Source organism: Molothrus aeneus, unplaced genomic scaffold, assembly GCF_037042795.1.
Source record: "Molothrus aeneus isolate 106 unplaced genomic scaffold, BPBGC_Maene_1.0 scaffold_166, whole genome shotgun sequence".
NCBI classification, from domain to species: domain Eukaryota; kingdom Metazoa; phylum Chordata; class Aves; order Passeriformes; family Icteridae; genus Molothrus; species Molothrus aeneus.
The window spans coordinates 69,022-91,576 of NW_027098829.1; the positions used below are offsets into that span (position 1 = coordinate 69,022).

Here is a 22,555-nt window from a genome sequence, read left to right on the forward strand (position 1 = left end):
CGCTCTAGCCACTTCCGGTCAATCTCGGTGTTTCGGCGCCGCTCTAGCCATTTCCGGTTAATCTCGGTGATTCCGGCGCCGCTCTGGCCATATCCGGTCAATCTCGGTGGTTCCGCCGCCGCTCTAGCCATTTCCGCTCAATCTCGGTTTATCATGTACCGCTCTGGCCATATCCGGTCAATCTCGGTGGTTTCGGTCCCGCTCTGGCCATATCCGGTCATACTCGGTGGTTCCGGCCCGCTCTAGCCACATCCGGTCAATCTCGGTGTTTCCTGTGCCGCTCTGGCCATTTCCGGTCAATCTCGGTTGTTCCGGTGCCGCTCTGGCCCGTCCCGCCCGTCTCGGTGGTTTTCCGGGCCGCTCTGGCCCGCCCCGCCTGTCTCGGTGGTGTCCTGGCGGTGATGGCGGCTCTGGCGGCCCTCGGGGCTCCTCCGGTCCCCGAAATCTTCGCCACCATGGAGGAGGGGCCGATCCCCGGCAGGTCCAACCAGGGCGAGGTGAGGGGGTCCCTGGGGGTCCCCCTGGGTGGGCTCTGGGTTGGCTCTGGGGGGGTTCTGGGGGTCGAGGTGCTCGGGGGCTCCTGGGACATCCCTCCGAATCTGAGGGGGGTCTTGGGGGGCTCTTGGGAGCCTCCTCAGGAACTGGGAGGGGTCTGGGGCGGGGGGTCCCGAGGGAAATAATGGGGCAGGGGGAGGCACCAGGGGGGGAATTGGGGTGGGTTTGTGGGGTCCCGTGAGGATGGGGGGGTTCTGGTGGGTCCTTGAGGGTCCCAGATGGGTCCTGGGGGCGTCCTGGAGGGTCCTGGGGGCGTCCCATGGGTGGAGCCCATGGGGAACCCGGGGTTCTGTGGGGTGCGTCGGGGTCAAAGTCTCCCCATGGGCCCAAGGTCGTTTGGGGGATGGGGGAGGGCTGGGCTGGGGCTGGGGGTCCCAGAGGGGTCCCTGGGGGATCCTGGGGGTCCCGGGGGTCCCATTGTGTCCCCCCCTGCCCCCCAGGCGTGGCTGGAGTCCCACGGGCGCAGCCTCGGACACTTCGTGAACGGGACTTGGCTGAGACCGGAGGGGAGGGAGAGCCTCGAGTGCCACGAGGCCACCACGGGTACGGGACACACAGGGGACATTGAGGGGACACTGAAGGACAGGGATCACCGAGGGGACACACAGGGGATAGGGACAGGGACAGGGACAGGGAGATCATCGAGTGCCACAAGGCTACCACAGGTACGGGACACACAGGGGAAACTGAGAGGTCACACAGGGGACAGGGACGGGGACACTGAGGGACAGGGACAGGGAGAGACTTGAGTGCCACGAGGCCACCACGGGTATGGGGGGGGACAGGGACACTGAGGGGACACCGAGGGGACAGGGACAGGGATTGGGGTAAAGTGTCGAGGTGAAAGATTTGGGGTCACTGGTGCAGACCAGGGTCAAGTGTCAGGGACTGGGGCAAGGTCGTGGAGCTGGAGTTGGGGTTTGGGGTTGGGCTTTGGGGTCAGAGTTCAGTGGTCAGTGTCCAGCGGTCAGTGGTCAGTGTCCATCCCCTGTTGTGTCCCCAGGCCGGACGGTGGCCGCGGTGCCGGCCGGGGACAGCTCGGACGTGGCTGTGGCCGTGGCAGCGGCGGCAGCAGCGGCTGAAGCCTGGGCGGGGCTGGGGGGGCCCCGGCGGGGGCAGCACCTGGCCAGGTGAGTGACCTCTGACCCCGGGTCACCCTGGGTGACCCCAGGTGACCCCATTGTCCCCTCTATCTCCCCAGGCTGGCCGCCACACTCGAGGGTGACCCCGGGGTGGCCCTGGGGGCGCTGCTGGCCCTGGGCGGGGGGCGCCCCCTGTGCTGGACCCTCGGGGCTGAGCTGGCGCTGGGGCTGCGGCCACTGCGGGGGCTGGAGCTGCCCGAGGGGGGGTGGCGCCCCCTGGGTGAGTGCCATTGTCCCCAAAGGGTCCCCAAGGTGTCCTCTGACACCCCCTGGGTGAGTGTCATTGTCCCCAAGGGTGTCCCCTGAGTGAGTACCACTGTCACCAAAGGGTCCCCAAGGTATCCCGTGGGTGAGTGTCACTGTCCCCACGGTGTTCCCTGTCCCCTCTGGGTGTCCCCTGACCCCTGTGTGTCCCCAGGGGTGGTGGCCCTGGTTCTGGCCAGTCCCTGCTCTCTGTCCCCGTGGTGTCATTGTCCCCTGGGTGTCTCCATGATGTCCCTGTGTCCCCTCAGGGGTGGTGGCTCTGGTCCCTGCTCCCTGTCCCCATGGTGTCACTGTCCCCTGGGTGTCCCCATGGTGTCCCCATGGTGTCCATGTCTGTCCCCTCAGGGGTGGTGGCTCTGGTCCCTGCTCCCTGACCCATGGTGTCACTGTCCCCTGGGTGTCCCCATGGTGTCCCCATGGTGTCCATGTCTGTCCCCTCAGGGGTGGTGGCCCTGGTCCTGGTGGGTCCCTGCTCGATGCCGGAGCTGCTCTGGAAACTGGGGCCACTCCTGGCCATGGGTGAGTGCAGGGGGGAACAAATGGGGACAAATGGGGACCCTAGGGACAGCTGTTTTGGAGTGTCCTTGGGGGGGTGTCTCTTTTGGGGTCCCATGGTTTCTGGGGTGTCCCTGCAGTTTTGGGGTGTCCCAATGTCCCTTCTTTTTGGGGCCCCATCCCTTTCAGGGTGCCCCTGGGGGGGCCCCAGTGTCCTTTTTTGGGGTCCCAGCCCCTGTTCGGGTCCCAGCCCTGGGGGGGGGTCCCAGTCCCTGTTGGGGTCCCAGCCCGGGGGGGGCGGTCCCAGCCCCTGTTGGGGTCCCACGGTTCCGGTGCCCCCCCCAGGGAACGCGGCCGTGCTCGTGGCCCCCCCGGCGGCGGTGCTGCCGCTGCTGCTGCTGGCGGAGCTGGGCGGGGAGGGGGCGGCGCTGCCCCCGGGGGTCCTGAACGTCCTGGCGGGACCCCCGGGGCTGCCCCGGGCCCTGCGCGACCACCCCGGGATCCGAGCGGTCACCTGGATGGGGGCGGCGGAGCAGGTACGGGGGACACGCCCAGGGGAGGGGCCAATAACGGGGGAAGGGACACGCCCGGGGAAGGGCCAAATAAAGGAGAAGGTGACACGCCCAGAGGAGGGGACAACAACAATGGGACAACCCCCCCAATGCGGGGTCCCTGTCTCTGTCCCTGTCCCCAGGAGGATCCGCGGTGCCACCTTTGGGGGTCCCCACGTCCCTGTCCCCACGTCCCTGTTCCTGTCCCCAGGACGATCTCCGGTGCCACCTCTGGGGGTCCCCGTGCCCTGTCCCTGTCCCCTGTCCCCTGTCTCCTGTTCCTGTCCCCATGAGCTGTCCCCGTGTCCCTGTGTCCCCCATCCCCAGGACGATCTCCGGTGCCACCTCTGGGGGTCCCCGCTGCGGGGGCCGCGCCTGGGGGGGGGTCCCCGGGGGGGCCGTGTCGTTGTCATCGTCCTGGACTCGGCCGACCTGGACAGCGCTGCCGCCGCTGCGGCCACGGTGGGGCTGGGGGCCTGGGGGCCTCGGGGAGGGGTTTGGGGGGGTTTGGGGTTTTTTTGGGGGGGCTTTTGTGGGGGATTTGGGGGGATTTTTTGGGGGGGAGATTTTAGGGGGTTTTGAGGGTTTTTTTGGGGATTTTGGGGTTCTTCAGGTTTTTTTTGGTTTTTTTTTTTGGAAGGTTTTAGGGGATTTTGGGGGTTTTTTTTGGGATTTGGTGGTTTCTTAGGAATTTTTTTGGCTTTTCTTGGGGGAGGTTTCAGGGGGTTTTCGGATTTTTTGGGAGGGTTTGTGGGGGTTCTGGTGGTTTCTCAGGTTTTTCAGGATTTCTTTTGGGGATGCCTTTTGGGGACGTTTCAGAGGGTTTTTGTGGTTTTTATGTTTTTTTTTTGTTGGGATTTTGTGGGGGTTTGGTGATTTCAGGGGCATTTTTGGGGAGGTTTCAGGGAGCTTTTGAGTTTTTTTTTCTTTTTTTTGACAGGTTTTGGGGTATTTTTCAGGAGGCATTTGGGTTTCTTTTGGGGTTTTTGTGGGGGATTTTTGGGAGGTTTTTGTGCGGGATTTTCAGGAGGTGTTTGGGTTTCTTTTGGGGTTTTTTTGAGGGTTTGGGGGTTTTTCGGGGGGTTTTTGTGGGGGATTTTCGGGAGGCGTTTGGTTTTTTTTGGGGTCGGTTTGGCATTTCCCTGGCCTGTCCCTGATGCTGTCCCCTGCTGTCCCCAGCTGCCCAGGGGGGGCTGCGTGCTCCTGGCCCAGGACTCGGTGGCAGCGCCGCTGGAGCGGCGGCTCCGGGCCCGGCTCGGGCGGCTGCGCCTGGGGGACCCCACGGACCCCAGGACCGAGGTGGGGCCGCTGGCCCCAGAGACCCCCCTGCCCGAGGAGCTGCTGTGGGAGGCGCGGGAGGAGGGGGCGCAGGTGACACAGGGGGACACGGGGGTGGCACTGAGGGGCTGCGAGGTGGGGAGGGGGATGCGGGGTTTGGGGTGTAGGGGGGTTTGGGGGTTCCTGGATATTGGGGTGGGCTGGCGAGGGGAGTTTGGGGTGTTTTGTGGGGAAAATTTGGAGGTTTTGGACACCAGGGTTCCTGTTGGGTGGCAGGGAGTTTGAGGTGTTTTCTGGGAAGAAATTTGGAGGTTCCCGAGGTTTGGGGAGGTCCAGGGATTCCTGGACATTGTGGGTCCCTTCAGGGCTGCCCTGGGTGTCACTCTCAGCGTCCCTCCCTCATTGGGACCCTTTTTTTTTCCCCCAGGTTTTCCAGGTTCCTCTGCCACCGCTGCCAGGGCGGGGGCAGCGTTTCTACCCCCCCACGCTGATCTCGGGGGTGGCCCCGACCTCGCGGTGCCTGCGGGAGCCGGTGGGTGCCCCTGGGGGGGCCCCTGGGGATGCCCCTGGGGGGGTCGCGGGTGCCTTTGGGGACCCTCTGAGCGCCCCCTGCCCCCCCAGGTCCCGGGGCCGGTGCTGGTGCTGCTGCCCGTGCGTGGCCCCTCCGAGGCCGTGGCCGTGGCCTCGGCGCTGCCCCACGCCGCTGCTGCTGCCCTCTGGGCCCAGGACATCACCGTGGCCTTGGACACGGCAGACAGGTGACCACCGCCACCCCCTGACCCCGAGGGCAGGAGTGACCGCCACCCCCTGACCCTGAGGCCAGGCCAGGAGTGACCCCTGGTCACTGAGCGCCGACCCCTCCGCAGGCTGCCCCAGGGGCTGGTGTCCCTCAACTCCCTGGACCTGCTGGACCCCAGCACCGGGGGCACCGACCTGGATGAGGTGGGGGGAACCAAGGGGGGGCTCTGGGGGGGGTTTGGGAGGGGTCCAGGGGGGTTTGTGGGGGTCCTGGAGAAGCCGGAGGGACGTGGAGGTGTCCTGGGGGGACTGGGATGGGTTTTGGGGGTCCCCAGGGTGGGGGAGGGGTCCTGTGCCGTTGCAGATGGGCTCTGCCCCCCCCGCACTCCCTCTAGGCACTGCGAGAATTTGGGTGCCCCCCCTGGGAACAGCCCCCCGAGGTGGAGGAGCCGCTCAGGTACCCCCTGATGGGACAGGGACCCCTCTCCAGGATGGAGACCCCAAACTGGGGGGGGTCCCAGGACAAGAACAGCAAGACTGGGACTGGTTTAGCACCCCAGGATCCCCTTCCTCCCCCCCGGGGTGGTCCCAGCCCCATCCTGCCCCCCCAGAGGGTCCCGTGTGCCCCTCAGGACCCCCCCGATTGTTCCTCTCGCGGGGGTCCTGGTGCCCCCGATGCCCCTCCCACGGCCATGCCCTTTGACCCCTGTGTCCTTTGTCCTCTTTGTCCCCTCCCAGCCCCTCGGTGACCCTGGATGACCCCGGTTATCCTGAGCTGGCCCAGGCCGTGGCCGCCGCCCGCGGGGCCGCCCCAGGGTGAGTGCGGGGGTGGGTGGGTGACCCCCCCCTAGGGGTGTCCCCGACCCCCCCAGGGCTGTCCCCGACCCTCCCAGGGGTGTCCCCGACCTCGGGACCCCTCGGGGAGGGGGGCTCGGTCCCCGATGCCCTCCCTTCCCGCAGGTGGGGGCGGCTGCCGGGGGCGTCGCGGGCCCGGGTGCTGCGGGGGGCGGCGGCGGCGCTGCCGGGGGGTCCCGGGACCCCCGAGGACGGCGACCGCAGCGACACCGGCGGGAGCCTGCGGGGGGCGCTGCTGCGCTGGGCGGAGCGAGCGGAGCGCGCGGGCGGGACCGTGCAGGTGGGCGTGGTTAAAGGGGGTGGGGCAGAAAGGAGGCGTGTGTCTGTTCGGTGAGTGGGCGCGGCCTCTGATCGGGCGTGACCAATCCTGCTGCAGGAGATGCCCGGGGGGCGGGCCCTGCTAACAAGGCGGCCGCTGGGAGTGCTGGGCGTGGCCTGGGGCTGGCCACGCCCCTTGGCGCTGGAGCTCCTCCTCCCGGCGCTGGCGCTCGGGAACGCGGTCGTGGTGGCGGCGCCCTCTGGCGGCGCCGGTGCCGCACAGCGACTGCGGAAGGTGCGGAACCGGGACACCCCCGTGCCCCCCCGGGGGACACCTGTGATGCCCCCTGACCCTCGGGTGACCCCCACGTCCCCCCTGCGACCCCCGGGAGCTCCCCTGTGTCCCCCATGCTCCTCCCCTGTGCCCCATCGCGTGCCTCCCCGAACCCCTCCGAGACCCCCTCGTGCCTCCCCGGGGACACCCATGATGCCCCCTGACCCCCGGGTGACCCGCCCATGTCCCTCTCCGGACCTCGCATTTGCCTCCCCAGGACCTCCCCTGTGCCCCCCGCTCCCCATCGCATTCCCCCCCGAACCCTTCCGGGACCCCTCCCCCCCGTCCCCTTCCATCACCCGGGACCCCCCCCCCCGGTGACGCTGCGCCCCCTCCCCTGTGTCCCCAGGCTCTGGTGGCCGCGGGGCTGCCGGCGGGGGCCCTGACGGTGCTGCCCGGGGCTTCCCGGTGCAGCGGATCTCGCCTGGCGCGGCAGCGCCCGGACGGGCTGTGGCTGTGCGGGGGGGACGCGGTGAGTGCGGGGGCGGTGCGGGACATTTTCGAGGGGGGACAATGTGGGGACACGGGGAAGGGAACAGCGGAGGGGACGCGGGGGAAGGGGCGTGGGCACTGGGCTGTGACGTTTGGGGGTTCCGAGTCGTGGGGCGGCTGCTGTGGGGGGGTTTGGGGTGGGGGGGCACAGCCCCCGGCTGTCCCCAGCTGTCATCTCTCATGTCCCCCCCCGCCCAGGACTGCGACTGGGCCTCTGCCGTGAGCGTCCCCCGCGTCTGGGGGGTCCCGGCGGGACTCCTGGGGGCTCCGGGGCAGGATCTCCCCCCCGGCGCCGAGCGGGAGCTGGAGCTGCGCTGCACCCGCCCCCGCTGCCTTTGGCTGCCGGGGGGCGCCCCCTGAGACCCCCCCCAAATCTGCGGGGAATTCGGACCTCGCCCTGTGCCCCCCCAGCCCCGCCCCTCGGGACCCCCGCCCCAATAAAGCGCTCCGAGCCGCAGCCGCTGTCCTGTCCTTGGGGGGGACCGGGGGGTCTCGGGCTGCAGTGCGGGGGGAACATTTTGCGGGGGGACAATTTGGGGGGAACAATTTGGGGGGGACATTTTGGGGGCGCCCCGCCCCTGCACGTGCCCGGACGCCCCGGCCTCCCTCCCTCGCTCGGGGCAGCCGCACCCAAAGCTCTGCTGGGCCGGGCGGGGGTCCCGAGCGCCGGAGCCCCCGCGGGGTTGGGGAGGGGTCCCCGGGGTGAGGAGGGGGCGCTCGGGGCTCCGTGCGCTGGGTGCGAGGGGGCGGCTCGGCGCGTCCCGCTGCCCTCTCGGGTTTCCTGGGCCCCCTCCCGGCCCGCTCCCACTTTCGCTTTCGGCGGCGGCTCCGCCGCGGCCCGAGGGGGTCCCGGGGGGGCTCCGGGAGCGCTCGCGGGTCCCCGTGCGCCGTCTCCAGCTCGGCACCGCCATGGACGTGTCCCCCCCTTGCTCTGCTCTGGTAAGTGGGGAACCCCCGCACCCCCCCTCCCCCCCTCCGAGAGCCCCTCCGGGACCCCCGCGAGAGCCCCCCCGGTGCCCCCCCCCAGGTGCCGCCGCTCCTGCTGCTCCTGGCCCTGCCCGCCCTCGGCAGCTGCTGCTCCTTCGGCTTTAACCCCATCAGCAGCACCTTCAGCGCCCACCTGAACAACCTGGTGAGACCCCCGCCCCCAGAACCGATCCCCCCGGGACCCCCCCAAACTCCCTCATTCCCCAGGGAAGGGTCCCGAAAACCCCCTGACTGCGCCCCTTCACCCCCAAAGGGTCGCTGGGGACCCCCTGAGCGCCCCCCCTCAGCCCTCCGGGCTGCTTTTGGGGACCCCCTGACCCCTCCCACAGATCCCCTGGCTGCTCCTCGACTACCCCGTGGCGATGCCCAGCAACCTGGAGCTGGTGAGCGATACCCCCCCAATCCCACATGTGCCCCCACCCCCAAATCCCTCCCTGTTCCTGCCCCCCGAGACCCCTGACCCCCCAAATCCCGACCTGCCCTGGCCGCCCCAGGACAGCGCCTGCTCTGATCTCTGGGGGCTTCACTTCGGGGCGCTGGCTCTGCAGCGGATGCTGGGGGTGGCTGGCAAGGATTTGGCTCCCCTGCTCAGGACCCTCCTCGCCCAGCTCCACTTCGTCGCCGAGTGTCACATCCAGGTGGGTGGGGGTCCCCGGGGGGGCTCCGGGTGGTCCTGGGGAGGCCAAGGTGAGTCTGGGGGTCTTGGGGGGCTCTGGGGGTCCCCTGAGGTGTCCAGGGTAACTCTGGCGGTCTTGGGGGGCTCTGGGGTCCCCACAGGGGTCTGGGGGTTCACTGAGGTGTCCAGGGTTACTCTGAGGGTCTTGGGGGGTCTGGGGGTTCCCTGAGGTGTCTTGGGGGGGGTGCAGGAGCTCTGGGGCATTTCTGGCATATCCCAGGGTGGTTCAGAAGGGGTCTGGGGTCCCCTGGGGGGGCTCCTGTGCCATCTCCCCAGGACCCCCAGGGCTGTGTCCAGCTGGAGAGGGTGAACGTGTCGCAGCTACTGGAGACCCTGGCGCAGCACCTGGGGGGGCTGCAAGGGAGACCCCTCCACTTCCCTGGCTGTGCCCACTTGCGCTGCCGCCCAGGTACCCCCCGGGACCCCCGGGAGACCCCCGTAACCCCCCCCCGGGCAGCTGCTGACCCCCGTCTCCCCCCAGACCCGGCGCTGAGCAGCCCCGCCGAGCGGCATGAGCGGCACGAGGGGACCCTGGGGGCCAGGCAGGGCCCCCCCAGCCCCGCTGGACACGGGCTGCTGCTGCTGGGGGGACTTGGGGGGGCCCTGGGCCTGGTGGCGGCGGCCTGGGCACTGTGGAGGAAACCCTGTGCCCAGGTGGGGATACTGGGGGGCACTGGAGAGGGTGGCGAGGGTGTGGGGGGCGCTGTGTGTGTTGGGGACACGGGGGATGTTGGCTGTCCTGCTGGGAGCACTGGGGGCTGTCTTGGGGTCACTGGGAGCGCTGGGAGGCACTGGGAGGTCATTCCCCTCAGCACCCCCCAGCCCTCACAGGGACCCCCGAGACTGGAGCAGGACGGGACCTGAGTGGCCGAGCGGTACCTGGGGACAGACACAGGTACTGGGAGGGCTCCTGCATACTGGGATCACTGGGAATGCCCTGAGGACCATCAGGCCCTCACCCTGTGCCACTGGTGAGAGTCGGGGCCCCCCCAGCTCCCTGCTGGAAGCCCCTGGGGGCTACACCGGGATCTCCAGAGCCGTGGAGAGACCCACGGAGGGGGCCCGGCCTGGCCCCGTGCAGCGCTCATAAAGCTGATCCTGACACCCCGGCTCTGATCCTGCTTGAGTGCACTGGGAGGACTGGGACGAGGGTTTGGGGGAACTGGTACAGACTGGGGCGGACACAGCACTGCCCAAACGGCCTTTACTGGGGGTCTCACAGGGGCGGGGGGCTCCGGTGGCGCAGCTGGGGCTGGGGCAGCTGGCGGGGCAAGAGGTACAGCAGGGCCAGCAGGGCCAGCAGCGCCAGAGCCCACGGTGACAGCAGCGGCGTCCACGGTGACAGCGGTGCCTGGGGGGCCACCGCCTTGGCCACCTTCTCAGGGCTGCCCTCCAGGCCTCCTCCTCCTGTCCCTGCGTCCTCCTCCTTGTCCTCCTCCTTGTCCCCCGTGCCCTGGGCAGAGCCTCGGGGTCAGTCAGTGCTGGGGTGGCCCTGCAGGGTCCCCCCTGAGCCCACCCTTACCGGGCTCGCCGTGGCCGTGGCCGTGGCCTGGAGCTCCAGCTGGCCGCGTGGGCACCACGGGCGCCTGTGGGAGGAGGAGGAGGGTGAGGACGCAGAGGTGAAGGCTCCCGAGGACATTCCCCACCCACGTGTCGCCCCCTACATGGCCCAGGCGTCCCGCATCTGGCCCAGCTGCTGCCGCAGCCGCGTCGTCTCCAGGCGCAGTTCCTGCCGGGGAGAAGGGGATGTCACCCTCGGTCCTTGACCCCCACACAGAGAGTGGCCGCCGTGGGGCTCTGCTGTGCCCACCCAGGGGCTCTGTGGCCACTGTCTGGGCCCACACGGAGGGCAGGTGTGCTGTACCTGCACCATCCGCTCGTACTCCTCCAGTGCTGCTGTCAGCTCCTGCGCCCTCTGCCCTGCCTGTGGGACAGGGCCTGGACGTGAGGGGCCGTGGGACAGGGCCGGGGGTGGCCCTGGTGACAGCTGAGGTGGTGGCAGTGTCACTGGGCAGCGCTCACCTGGGCAAGGGCTGCGTCCCGGGCAGAGAGCAGGGCAGTGCCACGGCAGAGCTGGGCCTGGGCAGAGGGACAGGGACAGGGACTCAGCACTGTCACTGTCCAACACAGCCCCCAGCACCATGGCCACCGTGCTCACCTCCAGGCTGGCCACCCGAGCCGCCTGCGCCTGGAGCTGCTCCCGCAGTCCCTGGCCCTCGGCAAGGAGCCGCTGGTTCTGCCAGGGGTGAAACAGGGCTGGGGTTCCCTGTGGCACTGCCCCACTGGGGCAGCCCCCAGCACCAGGCTGACCTCCTCCTGCAGGCCCTCGGCCCGCGAGCACAGGCTGCGCTGCTCCTTCTCCTGGGGAGGGAGGGAGGGCACGGCCATGAGGGGACACCGTGTGACAGCGTGGCACCATGTGGCACCTCAGCTCAGTCTCTCACCGTGTGCCGTGCCTGCCGCCGCAGCTCGGTGTTCTCCTCCTCCAGCCGCTTCACCACGGCCTTCATGTCGTCCAGCTCCTCCACGGCTGCCCTGGCCTGCTCCAGTGCCTGCCGGCTGCTGCCAGGGGCAAATGGCGCTTCAGCCTTGCCAGGATGCAGACCCAGACCCCGCGCCCCTCGGGAGCCCCTCGGGAGCACCTTCGCAGCTGCGCCTGGAGCTGTGCAATCTCCTCGGCCAGGCGGGTGTTGAGCTCCTCAGCCAGCTCGGCGTCCCGCTGCAGTTTGGCGTTCTGGGCCGCCAGCTGCCGGGTACGGCTCCGCAGCCCCGCGGCCTCGGCGCTGCTGGGGAGTCCCATAGATCCTGGCGTGCTCCTGGGAGCACGGCCAGGGATGGCAGGGTGTCCCCACAGCGGGCACTTACGGGCTGGTGGCATCCGTGTTGTCACCCTGGAGCTGGGCAGCTGCTGGGGATGCGTGTCCTTCGTCCTCTGCGGGATGGGACACAGTGGTCTGTGTTTGTGACCCCATTGGGCTGGGTTTGTGTCCCCATCGGGCTGGGTTTGTGTCCCCATCGGAGCTGTGTTTGTGTCCTCATTAGGGCCACCCCGACTCCCTTTTCCTGTGCCAACGCCCACCTGCTGGCACTGCTCCAGTGTCACCAGTGGCCATGTCCTGCTCCTCGGCCCTGCAGGGACGGAGCCGCGGGTCAGCACCACTGACCGGTGTGGCTGGCACCAGGCACCGTGCCCATCTATTTCTGGGCACTGACCCATCCTGCCGGCACGCTGCGATCCAGGCGCCCATGGCGCTGCGGAACCGGCTCCAGTCCAGCGCCGTGCCCGCGGCTGCGGGGTCCAGTGCCCTCTGCAGCGCCCGCAGCCGCCCGTCGTGCCCACTGTGCCCGGTCATGGCCGCCACGTACTCCACCACGCGCTGCGGCTGCACCAGCCCTGTGCGGATGGACCGAGGGCTCAGGGACCACCACCTCAGTTTGGTTGCAGCCACCGAGGCCCCAGCGGCTTCGGCTACCTGTACGCTCGGGGTCGCAGGCAGAGAAGGTGCAGTCCAGGGCGAACTCGTCCGAGCAGCCGCTCTCGGCAGGGGCTGAGGGGGGGACACGCGTTATGGAGGGGTCGGCGCCTCGCCCCCCACCCCTCTCCCTCATGGTGCCCGCACCTGGCAGGGGGATGGCGGCGCCCGGGGCGCAGGGAAGCTCTGCAGCCATGGTGTTCAGGGGTGCTCCGGGGCGGTGTCGAGGGTCTCGGGGGGTCCCGGGAGCGCCGTTGAGGGGTTGAGGGGGAGCCGGTGAGGGGGGCGGGAATCGCCTCACGGCGAGGAGAGGGGCGGGGCTTGGCGCGAGCCCTTCCCGCTCAGAGAGAAAGGGGCGTGGTCAGGGGGAAGGGGCGTGGCCCTGCTGCTCCGCGCGCTCCCGGTCCCGTCCCGGCGCGCTCCCGGTCCCGCTGCTTCCCAACGGCTTTTATTGAAGCACAAAACCCTCCGCGCTTCCCCCCGACACCACCCCGGCCCCCTCAGAGCCCTCGCAGCAGCTTCTCGTAGCGGGAGTCCAAGTTCCGGAGCAGGAACATCGACAGCATCAGCAGGGAGAGCTGGCAGCAGAGAGCAGGATCAGCTCCCCCCAATCTCTCGGACCCCTGACTCCCCTCCCGGCCACCCTGAGCCCCCTCCGACCCTTCTGGACACCCTGAATCCCCTAGGACCCTCCCCTGAACCCTCCCTGGCCCCCCCAGCCCACCCCACCTGTGGTCCCACAGCCTTCCAGCCACCCCCAGGCCCCCTCAGCTCAGCCCCCCGCCCCAGGGCATCCCCCCACAGCCCTCCGAGCACCCCCCGCCCCAGGGCATCCCCCTACCTCCCCCAGGCCAATGCCGACGCAAGCCCCCACGATGGTGACCAGGTTTCCGGACAGCCAGCTCTGGACTCTCTCCTTGCAGCCCTGGGGTGACAGCTGGGGGGTCACTTGGAGCCCCCCCCGGAGCTCCGGGACCCCCCGATTGCCCCGTGCCTCACCGTGGGGAAGGTGTCCTGGGGGGCGGCCATGGGGCAGCGGCCGTGGGGGAGCACCCACGGGCTCCCGTGGGTGCCGTTGGGTGCCCTGAGGCAGGAGCAGGCGATGGCTCTGTCCCTGTCCCCATCCCTGGTGGCCTCATCGTACTGCTCCCAGTCCTGAGGTCCCTTCCACCCACAGCAGCCAAGCTGGGGAGGGGGCAGAGGGTCAGTGTGGTGGCCGAGGGGTGGTCCTGGGCTCCTTTTGGGGGGAGGGCGTCTCACCTGCTGCTGGACAGCGTCCCAGCTCTCATGAGGGTCCCCAGGTGGTCCCTGGGCTGGGTACCCCTGGATCAGCTCCTCGGCGTAGGTGGCCACCTTGGCAGCCAGCTGGGGACAGGGGTCAGCACAGCCTCGCCCCCCGACCCCCGGCGTCCCACCCTGATGCCAGGGTCCCCCCCAGCTGGGACGGGGCCCCCGCACTCACAGTGGCGCGCTGCGTGTAGACGATGATGGCCATGGTGATCTGGGCAGCGAGGAGCAGCAGCAGCAGCCCGAAATACTTTGGGGACAAACGGGGGGGATGGGGGTCAGCCGGACCTGCCCCCCAGCCCCTCCGGGGTCAGCCGGACCTGCCCCCCAGCCCCTCCCCAGCCCACAGGGTCGCCCCCTCCCCGCTGTTGTCCCCCCCGGTGCAGGATGTGGTGGCACCACGTGTCCCTGCGGTCACCCCAGGAAGTTGCAGCACAGCCACCCCGCACCCTCCCGGTTCCCCGAATCCCCCCGGACCCCCCCGAGCCCCCCGACTCACCATCCCCAGCATGGCCTTGACCTCCTTGAGGGCCCCCAGGCAGCCCAGGAAGCCCAGGAGCATGGTGGCCATGCCGACCCCCGAGAAGCCATAGGAGCAGTGCCTCAGGCTGAGCAGCGGCGACCCTGGGGACACCGAGGGGGGGTCAGGCACCCTCTGGGGGTGCCGCAGCTCTCGGGGTGCCCCCCGATTTGGGGGTGCCTTACCCAGCACGGCGGCGAAGCTCTGCCGGTCGAACAGGACCCAGAAGCTGAAGGCGAGGAGGAGGACGCCCAGGAACTGGGGGGGAGCCCAGGTCAGGACATGGGGGACCCCCAGTGCCCCCCAGCACGGGGAGGCCCCCCCGGGTCCCCTCAGGTCCCCCCATATCCCCCCTGCCCCCCCTCCCCCAAGCCCCACTCACGAAGAAGAAGAGGTTGAGGAGGAAGAGGAAGCACTTGGTGCAGCCCAGGCAGCTTTTGGGGCTCATGGCCGCGCTTCGGGGGTCGCACCCGCACGGACCCCGAGCCCACGCCGAGCCCGAACCGTCCCCGGGCCCCGGTTCCCCTCCCGCCCCGCCCGGTGCCGCCACCTCGGGAACCGCGGGAAGCGCCGGGGACGGCGGAAGCGCCGCGGGGGCGTCGCCCCGGGACCCCCACGGACGGCGGGGGCCGTGACCCCGGTGTGACCCCCGGTGTGACCCCCGGTGTGACTCCCGGGAGCGGGGTCGTGACCCCCGGTGTGACCCCTGGGACCGGGCGGTGACCCCGGGGGTCCCGGGGGGCTGCGGGGGCGGGGCCGAATCCGGTAGGGGGCGGGGCCGGACAATGAGTGACGGGCAAAAGGGAGGGGCCTGCACAGGGGGCGTGACCGAGCAATGAGTGACGGGTCAGGGGGCGGAGCCTCCCCGGGGGGGCATGGCCTCACATCAGCCCCGCTCCCGATCCGCTCACGTGAGGCAGCGTCCCGGCCCCGCCGGTGTCACGTGACGGCGGCGGGGCCCACGTGTTCCGGGCGCGATGGCGGCGGCGGCGGCTTCGGCCCAGCGGGGCGGCGGCGGAGGCGGAGGAGGCGGCAGCGATCCCGGAGCCGATCCCGGAGCCGGGGCCGGCGGCGGCGAGCCCGCCCCGCCACCAGGGGGCGGCGGTGAGTGGGGGGAGCGGCAGGACCGGCGGCGGGGCGCGGCCTGCGCGGCCCGGGGAGGCGGCGGCGGCGGCAGCCGGCGTCGGTGGGCGGCCCGGTGAGCACCCCGCTGTCCGCAGGGGCCTCCTCGGACCAGATCATGCAGACTGGGGCGATCCTGCTGCGGGCGTGAGTAGGGGAGCGGCGGGAGAACGGGCGGGGCCGGGGGGGACAAGGGGCGGCTTGGGGACTTGGGACAGGGAGGGGACTGGAGAGGACACGGGGGCGGACTTGGGGACTTGGGACAGGGAGGGGACTCGGGGGGACACCGGGGGAAGTTGGGGGACACAGGAAGGACATGGGACTGGGAAGGGACTTGGGGGGGACACGGGAAGCGGGGAGGACTTGGGACCCGGAGGGGACTGGGGGGACAAGGGGGGGGACTTGGGGCAACAGGAAGGACTTGGGACTGGGAAGGGACTTGGGGGGGACAGGGTGTGGGGGGACTTGGGACTGGGAGGGGACTGGGGGGGACATGGGGGGAGCTTTGGGGACACGGGGTGCGGGGGGACTTGGGGGACACAGGGGGGACTTGGGGGACACAGGGTGTGGGCGGGACTTGGGACTGGGAGGGGACTTGGGGAGAACTTGGGACTGGGAAGGGACTGGGGGATAAGGGGGGGACTTAGGATTGGGAGGGGACTGGGGGGGACACAGGGTGAGGGGGGACACGATGGGACTTGGGGAGTAGTGGGGACTTGGGACTGGGAAGGGACTGGGGGGGACATGATGGGAGCTTGGGACTGGGAGGGGACTGGGGAGGTCACAGGGTGAGGGGGGATTTTGGGGACACAGGGAGGGAGGGAGGGAGGGGCACTTGGGACTGGGAGGGAACCTTGGGGGTCTTGTGGGGATTCTGGGGGGACACAGAGTGTGGGGGGGAACTCAAAGCTTGGGGCGGGGCTTGAGAGGATGCAGAGCTGTGGGGACACAGGGAGTGAGGGGGGAGTTAGGGGGACACGAGAGGATCCCAGGGGCCTTGAGAAGGCCCTGGACACGGGGGTGAGCTGTGACCCTGGGGGGAAGGTGGGACCGAGGGACGGAGGGCCGGGGTCCCCTGGAGCCGGGGGGTCACCCAGAGCACCGGGGGGTCCCAGGTTCGTGCGGGACCGCGTGCAGCGCTGCGGGGACCCCCAGGCCGTGGCGCTGAGCGAGGCCGAGCTGGGCCAGCCCCAGCCCAGCAGCCCCGACACCAAACGCCTCAGCGAGTGCCTGCGCCGCATCGGCGACGAGCTGGACAGCAACATGGAGCTACAGAGGTGGGCAGCTCGGCTGCTCCCCGGGGGCAAAGCTGGGATTTGGCGGGGGGGGGGGGGGGGGATCCTGCGGTTCCACCCCCGATGTGGGGGTGGCTGGGGGGGGTGGGGTGTCTCGGTGACCCCCCCAGAATGAGCTGACCAGAATTTACTCCCGGCCCTTGTTGTCCCCCCTGCCCACCGTGCCCTGCCCCAGGATGATCGAGCAGGTGGGCTGTGACGCCCCCAAGAAGCTTTTCTTCCGCGTGGCCAGGGAGATGTTTGCCGATGGCACCTTCAACTGGGGCCGCGTGGTCGCCCTCTTCTACTTTGCCTGCAAGCTGGTGCTCAAGGTGGGTGTGGAGCCCCCCCAAAGGCCTCCCCGGGGCCCTCTGAGCCCCCCGAAGGGCCTTCCCGGCCCCTCTGAGCCCCCTGCTCTGCCCCGGCAGGCTCTGTGCACCAAGGTCCCGGAGCTGGTCCAGACCATCCTGCGCTGGACCATGGAGTATCTGCAGGAGCACGTGCTGGCCTGGATCCAGGCCCAGGGTGGATGGGTGAGACCCCAAAGCCCCCCATTCCTTGGGGGTCTGTGCCCCTGACCCCTCCCTTGTACCCCAACCCCCCCATTCCTCGGGGGGCCGTGCCCCTGTTTGGCAATCTCCCTTCCCCAATGTTCCCTTTTACCCCAAATTTGCCCCAAATTTACCCCCAAATTACCCCAAATCCTCCATCCCCCCTTTCCCAGCTGCCCTGGGCTGGTTGTTCTAGGGGGGTGGGGGGAGGTTTGGGACCCCCCAGCACAGGGTGCTGACCTCGTCCCCCCCGTGCCCCCCCAGGAAGGGCTCCTGTCCCACTTCGGGACCCCCACCTGGCAGACCATCACCATCTTCGCCGCCGGTGTGCTCACGGCCTCGCTGACCATCTGGAAGATGTCCTAGACTCTCGGGGGGGGCCAATTTCTGTCCCCCCCCCTCCTGGGACCCCCCCCCGGACTGGCCCTGCCGGCAGGGATGGTGCTGACCCCGGGCCCGGGGGGTTTTTAACCAACACCGCTTGCTCACCTGGATTTTGGGGCGGTGGTCGAGCTGGGGGGGACCCTCCCCTCCATCCCCTCCATCCCCCAGACCCCCCCAGAGGCCACAGCTGGGATTTGGGGGGGTTTTGGGGGGTCGGGGACCCCCCCAGCCCTGCCCTGCCCTTGGTTTGTGGTGCTTCGAGTGGGGGGGGGAAGGGGGGGGAATCCTGCGGTTCCACCCCCGATGTGGGGGTGGCTGGGGGGGGTGGGGTGTCTCTGTGACCCCCCCAGGATGACCTGGGGGGTGGGGGGGGGGGGGTTGGGTTACAGCCATGGCTGTAGGGTGAGTATTTATTGGGGGTCCCCGCCCCCCAAAAAGGGCCCCCCCAGGTGCAATACCCCCCTCCCGGGGCGGGGGCTCTCAGGGTGGGGGGGGGCCACACCCCCTGTTTACACCCCCTCCCCCCCTCCCGGTTTTTGGAGGTCCCCCCGTGTCCCCCACCCCCTCCCACGGTGCTCTCGGCGGTGACGTCACAGGGAACCGCCCCTCCCCAAAATGGGGGGTCCCCCCTCTCTGCCCCCCCCGCCCCCAAAATCGCTTTTCTCCGTCGTGGATTTTTCTTCTCTTTTTTTGTACCTTGGTTTTTGTATCTCGGGAATTTCCATGGAAATTAAAAAAAAAAAAGGGGAACGCGGAGCTTCCTGGGCGTGCCCCCCCCCCCCCCCGCAAACAAAACCTCGGGGGTCTCGGGGTGCGGTAGGGGAGGGGGGGACAGGAATTTTGGGGGGGGGCAGCGCCGCTTTCACTTTCGCTTTTCCCACCTGGCTTGGGGGGGGGGGGGGCGCCTGCGGGGCCGTTTTGGGGGGTGGGGTCGGGGCCCCTCCCCCTTTTGTCCAACAACATCTCGGGGGTTGGGGGTCCCGCCTGATGGGGGAGGGGTGGGGAAGGGTCCTTACCCCCCACCTTCCCCCCCCCCCCTTTCCCCGCAGGGCCATTTGGGGTCCGTGTGTGGGGGAGGGGCGTCCCGGGGTTCACTGAGCGGCCATGGGAGGGGGGGTTTGGGGTGGGGGTCCCACATCTGGACCCTTCCCCACGGGGCCGCCTCCCTCCTGCAGCGCAGCCTCTGGATCTCGGGGACAAAAGGATTTTGGGGTGAATTCGGGGGATTTTGGGGGTGATTCCCCCCGGGTGTGGGGGTGACTTCGGGAGGCTTTGGGGGGGTGGTCCCCCCCCGAGTGTGGGGGTGGCTTTGAGGGGGAGGCTCCCAGTTCCCCGCAGTCCCGGGGCGGCGGAAACGCGGAGTCAGCGCTGCCAAGTTCCTCTTTTATGGTCCCGGCGCTGAGTCAGCTCCTTCCGCACCCTACAGCCCGCTAAACTCCGATTAGTGGGAGTCACCCGGCACCCCCCGACCCGCCGGGACACCCCAAAACCGCCCCCCGGCTTCCCCTGTGTCCCCCGACCCACCGGTGAACAGCGGCTCTGCCCCAGCCCCCAACTCCGATTAACGGGCAACCTGCGCCCCAGCACACCCCAAAACCGCCCCTCGGCTCCTCTCCTGTGCCCCCCTGTGCCCCCCCAGCCCCTCCCCAGTCCCCCTGTGCCCCCCAACTCCTCCCCAGCCCCCCCCGTGCCCCCCCACCCACCGGTGAACCGCGGTCTCCCCCAGCCCCCCCTCTCCTGGTCACCCCACTCATGGGGGGCGCACAAGGGTGGGGTGGAACCCCCCCATCCCCCGACCCCCCCAAAATCCTGCCCAGTCATGCTGACTGCGGGGCCGTGTGACAAACGGGGACAAGGGCCAAGGCCACCCGGGTCTTCCCGGGTGAAAAGGGGGCGGGCGGGGGGGGCGCCCCCTTCTCTCCGCCCCCGCGGCGGGGAAGGGACATAAACCCCCCCCGGCGGACGTTGAGCGGCCACAGCCGCGTTCTCGCTTCAACAGTGCTTGAACGGAACCGGCTGCTCGCGGCTCCGTCCGTCCATCCGTCCGTCCCGCCGCTCCCGAGCCGCTCCGTCCGTCCGTCCGTCCGTCCGTCCGGCCGCGCCGCCATGGAGTCCCAGGTCCGCCAGAATTACCACCGCGACTGCGAGGCCGCCGTCAACCGCATGGCCAACATGGAGCTCTACGCCTCCTACGTCTACCTGTCCATGGTAGGGGGGCTCGGGACCCCCGGGGCTTGGGGGACCCCCTTGGTGCGCCCCAAAGTCCCGCCCCGCCCCGCTGATGGCAGGGCGGAATCCCAGGAATTTGGGGGGTGGGGAGAGGTCCTGGGAGGCTCCCCCTGACCTCTCCTCCCTCCCCTAGGGCTTCTACTTCGATAGGGACGACGTGGCTTTGTCGCGACTGTCGCGGTTCTTCCTGGAGCAGTCGCGGGAGGAGCGGGAGCACGCCGAGGGGCTGCTGCGCTTCCAGACCAACCGCGGCGGCCGCGTCCTGCTGCAGGACATCAAGGTGCGTGTCCGGGGGATCGAGGTGGGCTACGTGGCCCACCTGGGCCCCTCCCGGTGACCGCGGTGCCCCGCAGAAGCCGGAGCGGGACACCTGGGGCTCGGCGCTGGAGGCGGTGGAGGCGGCGCTGCAGCTGGAGAAGTCGGTGAACCAGGCGCTGCTGGAGCTGCACGCCCTGGCTGCCGAGAAGGGAGACCCCCACGTGAGTGAGACCCCCCCCGGCTTCGGCCGCCCTCCTCCTCCTCCTCCTCAAGGGTCTGACGCCCCCTCCCCAGCTCCCAGTGCTCCCAGTTCCTCCCTTTTCCCACGGGATCGCCCTGGGGATCCAGAGGGAGGGGGGATCCTGCGGTTCCACCCTCTGATGTGGGGCTGGGGGGGTCGCTGTGACCCCCCTAGAATCACCTGGGGGGGTGGGGGGCACGGTTACAGCCATGGCCGTACGGTGAGTATTTCCTGGGGGTCCTCACCTCCCAAAAAGGGCCCCCCCAGGTGCAATACCCCCCTCCTGGTGCAGAGGCTCTGTCCACCCTCCCTCTCCAAGGGAAGTGTTTGAGATCTCCCGTTGCTCCGGGGTCCCTCACCTCCCCCAGACCCTCGGCCCTGCCTGACCCTCCCGTGTCCCGCAGCTCTGTGACTTCCTGGAGTCGCACTACCTGGACGAGCAGGTGAAGGCCATCAAGGCTCTGGGTGACCACGCCACCAACCTGCGCCGCCTCAACAACGGCGGGGGGGCCTCGAGCGGCCTGGGCGAGTACCTGTTCGACCGCCTGAGCCTGGAGGAGCGCAGCTGAGCCTCCCCGTGCCACCACCGTCCCCCCGAGCCCCCAGACCCTCGTAACCCCTGCCCCAGCCAAGGGGGCCCTGCCTGCTGGGCTCTCCCAGCATGATGCCCATAAAGGGTCTGTCTCTGCCTCCTCTGTTCTTGTCTCCTCCGACATTTTCTCCCCTCCACACAGGGGAATTGGGGTGGTGGGGTTAGTGGGGGCTGGCATGGGGTGGGGGGGTGGCAGGGCCCCTTCAGGGATGGGACAAATTTGTAGGAGTTTGGGGCGTTGCTGAGTAGGGAGGTCTGAGGAAAACCAGAAGGGGCTCCTGACCACAGGAAGGTGAGCCTTGGACTTGAGTGTCTTGGGACAGGTTTAGAGAATGGATCTGGCCATGCTAGGCCAGCCAAAGCCACAGTTCCTTGCAGCTTTGCCCCGTTTGCAAATTAAGGAGGCAGAAGGTGATTCGGGGCCACGGACCCCTGGACACCAATGCTGGATAAGGATATTTTAGGGTTTTTTTTTCCCTGGGAAACAAAACTCAGGTTCCTGGTGCCAGTTTGCAGGAGGCGTTTGGCACTGCCAGGGCAAACAGAGTTTTATTTTGCTGCAGCTTTGGTCTGGAAGAAATGGAGTGCCCCATGCTAAGCCTTGCCTCCTCCCCTCAGGCCTCTTCTGCCGTGTCCCCTCCTTCACCCCTCACCCCTACTCAAACTTCCAGCCCATCCCACCCCTGCCCCATCCCTCAGTGCCCCCACCGCCCACCCGTGACTCCCTGCAGGAGGGGAGGGGGCTGCAGGGTGACACCAGGGGCTGAGGGGAGGGGGCTGCAGGGTGACACCGGAGGCTGAGGGGAGGGGGCTGCAGGGTGACACCAGGGGCAGCTGAGAGGCAGAAGAGGTATTTAGGAGAAGAGGGGGGGCTCCGGGGTGGCACAGAGACACTGAGGGGCTGCAGTGGGGAACTTGGGAGTGCCTTGAGGGGCAAAGTGGGGGGTGCCTGAGGGGGACAGGTGAGCCACCCCTCACACCACCCCTCACCTCACCCTAAAATACCCCTAACCAGGTGGAGAGTGCACGGTGGAGGTCAGGGGGCCAAGGGACAGTGTGGGGGGGTTTGGGGTGGCACACAGACATTGGGGGGGCTTGGGGTGGAACACAGACGTTGTGGGGGGGGTTTGGGGTGGCGCACAGACGTTGTGGGGGGCTTGGGGTGGCACACAGACGTTGTGGGGGGGGCTTGGGGTGGCACACAGACGTTGTGGGGGGGGTTTGGGGTGGCGCACAGACGTTGTGGGGGGTTTGGGGTGGCACACAGACGTTGTGGGGGGGGCTTGGGGTGGCACACAGACGTTGTGGGGGGGGTTTGGGGTGGCGCACAGATATTGGGGGGGCTTGGGGTGGCACACAGACGTTGTGGGGGGGGTTTGGGGTGGCACACAGACATTGTGGGGGGGTTTGGGGTGGCACACAGACATTGGGGGGGCTTGGGGTGGCACACAGACGTTGTGGGGGGGGTTTGGGGTGGCACACAGACGTTGTGGGGGGTTTGGGGTGGTGCACAGACATTGTGGGGGGGGCTTGGGGTGGCGCACAGAGGTTGTGGGGGGTTTGGGGTGGCACACAGACATTGGGGGGGCTTGGGGTGGCACACAGACATTGTGGGGGGGGGTTGGGGTGGCACACAGACATTGTGGGGGGCTTGGGGTGGCACACAGACATTGTGGGCTGAGGGGCAAAGGGGGGGGGCTGGACCAGCAGAGAGCTGACACTGAGGGTTAGGGGGGCAAAGGACACAGGGTACCAGGTAGTGTTGGGGTACTGGTGCAGCCCTCATGGTGGGACAGCCCCAGAACTCTCCCAGCAGGTGCAGGCAATTACCCCAATTAATAGGTAGAGATGATGTTTGGAGGCTACAGAGTTACAGTTAAGGGTTGAACAGTTTTTAGGGATTTTTTTTAGTTTTTTTTCAGGGCTTTTAATGGCTATTTTAGGGATTTTTTCTTTGCAGGAGTTTTTTAGGAATTCTCTGGGAATGTTTAGGATACCT

The 22,555-nt window shown here is 68.8% G+C and overlaps 6 protein-coding genes across 9 annotated transcripts; 4 read left to right on the plus strand and 2 right to left on the minus strand.

Moving 5' to 3' along the window:
• Positions 1-393: 393 nt before the first annotated feature.
• Positions 394-7,419, plus strand: ALDH16A1 (aldehyde dehydrogenase 16 family member A1). 2 transcript variants are annotated; one of them, XM_066570016.1, is made up of 17 exons: positions 394-497; positions 996-1,098; positions 1,559-1,685; positions 1,757-1,917; positions 2,403-2,480; positions 2,802-2,992; positions 3,335-3,469; positions 4,187-4,378; positions 4,713-4,817; positions 4,907-5,043; positions 5,152-5,227; positions 5,419-5,480; positions 5,762-5,839; positions 5,984-6,158; positions 6,255-6,431; positions 6,820-6,942; positions 7,161-7,419. In XM_066570016.1, exons 1-17 carry the CDS (start codon positions 402-404, stop codon positions 7,320-7,322), a joined length of 2,178 nt encoding a protein of 725 aa, XP_066426113.1. In that variant the 5' UTR covers positions 394-401; the 3' UTR covers positions 7,323-7,419. The 2 variants fall into 2 exon arrangements, 1 of the variants encoding a protein (XP_066426113.1); XR_010785401.1 differs by lacking the exons at positions 5,984-6,158; positions 6,820-6,942; positions 7,161-7,419 and having other exon boundaries at positions 5,419-5,839; positions 6,255-6,294.
• Positions 7,420-7,643: 224 nt separating this feature from the next.
• FLT3LG (fms related receptor tyrosine kinase 3 ligand) lies at positions 7,644-9,734 on the plus strand. Of its 3 annotated transcripts, XM_066570019.1 has the most exons (6): positions 7,644-7,901; positions 7,990-8,094; positions 8,279-8,332; positions 8,444-8,587; positions 8,902-9,034; positions 9,107-9,734. In XM_066570019.1, the coding sequence occupies exons 1-6, from the start codon at positions 7,872-7,874 to the stop codon at positions 9,487-9,489; spliced, it is 849 nt and encodes a 282-aa protein (XP_066426116.1). In that variant the 5' UTR covers positions 7,644-7,871; the 3' UTR covers positions 9,490-9,734. The 3 variants fall into 3 exon arrangements, with proteins under 3 accessions (XP_066426116.1, XP_066426117.1, XP_066426118.1); XM_066570020.1 differs by lacking the exon at positions 7,644-7,901 and having other exon boundaries at positions 7,991-8,094; positions 8,203-8,332; XM_066570021.1 differs by lacking the exon at positions 7,644-7,901 and having other exon boundaries at positions 7,994-8,094; positions 8,237-8,332.
• A 107-nt stretch (positions 9,735-9,841) lies between these two features.
• KASH5 (KASH domain containing 5) lies at positions 9,842-12,294 on the minus strand. Its single transcript, XM_066570010.1, has 13 exons — positions 12,099-12,294; positions 11,839-12,019; positions 11,705-11,754; positions 11,491-11,557; positions 11,268-11,411; positions 11,070-11,187; positions 10,936-10,986; positions 10,784-10,861; positions 10,648-10,704; positions 10,490-10,549; positions 10,290-10,354; positions 10,148-10,211; positions 9,842-10,078 (listed from the first exon to the last, which is right to left on the minus strand). The coding sequence occupies exons 1-13, from the start codon at positions 12,292-12,294 to the stop codon at positions 9,842-9,844; spliced, it is 1,368 nt and encodes a 455-aa protein (XP_066426107.1).
• A 218-nt stretch (positions 12,295-12,512) lies between these two features.
• On the minus strand, positions 12,513-14,606 carry CD37 (CD37 molecule). Its single transcript, XM_066570015.1, has 8 exons — positions 14,288-14,606; positions 14,091-14,163; positions 13,885-14,009; positions 13,561-13,635; positions 13,359-13,463; positions 13,098-13,283; positions 12,940-13,023; positions 12,513-12,676 (listed from the first exon to the last, which is right to left on the minus strand). The coding sequence occupies exons 1-8, from the start codon at positions 14,351-14,353 to the stop codon at positions 12,599-12,601; spliced, it is 792 nt and encodes a 263-aa protein (XP_066426112.1). The 5' UTR covers positions 14,354-14,606; the 3' UTR covers positions 12,513-12,598.
• A 312-nt stretch (positions 14,607-14,918) lies between these two features.
• BAX (BCL2 associated X, apoptosis regulator) lies at positions 14,919-17,488 on the plus strand. The gene is made up of 6 exons (XM_066570013.1): positions 14,919-15,009; positions 15,126-15,174; positions 16,143-16,304; positions 16,498-16,633; positions 16,730-16,834; positions 17,117-17,488. Exons 2-6 carry the CDS (start codon positions 15,146-15,148, stop codon positions 17,216-17,218), a joined length of 534 nt encoding a protein of 177 aa, XP_066426110.1. The 5' UTR covers positions 14,919-15,009; positions 15,126-15,145; the 3' UTR covers positions 17,219-17,488.
• Positions 17,489-19,156: 1,668 nt separating this feature from the next.
• LOC136569617 (ferritin heavy chain A-like) lies at positions 19,157-20,659 on the plus strand. The gene is made up of 4 exons (XM_066570012.1): positions 19,157-19,444; positions 19,599-19,745; positions 19,819-19,944; positions 20,369-20,659. The coding sequence occupies exons 1-4, from the start codon at positions 19,343-19,345 to the stop codon at positions 20,531-20,533; spliced, it is 540 nt and encodes a 179-aa protein (XP_066426109.1). The 5' UTR covers positions 19,157-19,342; the 3' UTR covers positions 20,534-20,659.
• Positions 20,660-22,555: the final 1,896 nt, after the last annotated feature.

Coding starts and splice junctions, on each gene's coding strand:
- KASH5 (XM_066570010.1), bottom strand. CDS start 12,294: ATGGCTGCAGAGCTTCCCTGCGCCCCGGGCGCCGCCATCCCCCTGCCA. Junction 10,705..10,783: donor CTCGGGTGGCCAGCCTGGAG/GTGAGCACGGTG, acceptor CCCTCTGCCCAG/GCCCAGCTCTGCCGTGGCAC. Junction 10,079..10,147: donor CCACGGCCACGGCGAGCCCG/GTAAGGGTGGGC, acceptor GGCTCTGCCCAG/GGCACGGGGGACAAGGAGGA.
- FLT3LG (XM_066570019.1), top strand. CDS start 7,872: ATGGACGTGTCCCCCCCTTGCTCTGCTCTG. Junction 7,902..7,989: donor CCCCCCCTTGCTCTGCTCTG/GTAAGTGGGGAA, acceptor GCCCCCCCCCAG/GTGCCGCCGCTCCTGCTGCT. Junction 8,095..8,278: donor GCGCCCACCTGAACAACCTG/GTGAGACCCCCG, acceptor CCCCTCCCACAG/ATCCCCTGGCTGCTCCTCGA.
- BAX (XM_066570013.1), top strand. CDS start 15,146: ATGCAGACTGGGGCGATCCTGCTGCGGGC. Junction 16,305..16,497: donor AGCAACATGGAGCTACAGAG/GTGGGCAGCTCG, acceptor GCCCTGCCCCAG/GATGATCGAGCAGGTGGGCT. Junction 16,634..16,729: donor CCTGCAAGCTGGTGCTCAAG/GTGGGTGTGGAG, acceptor CTGCCCCGGCAG/GCTCTGTGCACCAAGGTCCC.
- ALDH16A1 (XM_066570016.1), top strand. CDS start 402: ATGGCGGCTCTGGCGGCCCTCGGGGCTCCTCCGGTCCCCGAAATCTTC. Junction 2,481..2,801: donor GGGGCCACTCCTGGCCATGG/GTGAGTGCAGGG, acceptor TGCCCCCCCCAG/GGAACGCGGCCGTGCTCGTG. Junction 4,379..4,712: donor CGCGGGAGGAGGGGGCGCAG/GTGACACAGGGG, acceptor TTTTTCCCCCAG/GTTTTCCAGGTTCCTCTGCC.
- CD37 (XM_066570015.1), bottom strand. CDS start 14,353: ATGAGCCCCAAAAGCTGCCTGGGCTGCACCAAGTGCTTCCTCTTCCTC. Junction 13,636..13,884: donor TCAAGGCCATGCTGGGGATG/GTGAGTCGGGGG, acceptor TTGTCCCCAAAG/TATTTCGGGCTGCTGCTGCT. Junction 13,024..13,097: donor CCCAGGACACCTTCCCCACG/GTGAGGCACGGG, acceptor CTGTCACCCCAG/GGCTGCAAGGAGAGAGTCCA.
- LOC136569617 (XM_066570012.1), top strand. CDS start 19,343: ATGGAGTCCCAGGTCCGCCAGAATTACCACCGCGACTGCGAGGCCGCC. Junction 19,746..19,818: donor TCCTGCTGCAGGACATCAAG/GTGCGTGTCCGG, acceptor GGTGCCCCGCAG/AAGCCGGAGCGGGACACCTG. Junction 19,945..20,368: donor CCGAGAAGGGAGACCCCCAC/GTGAGTGAGACC, acceptor CGTGTCCCGCAG/CTCTGTGACTTCCTGGAGTC.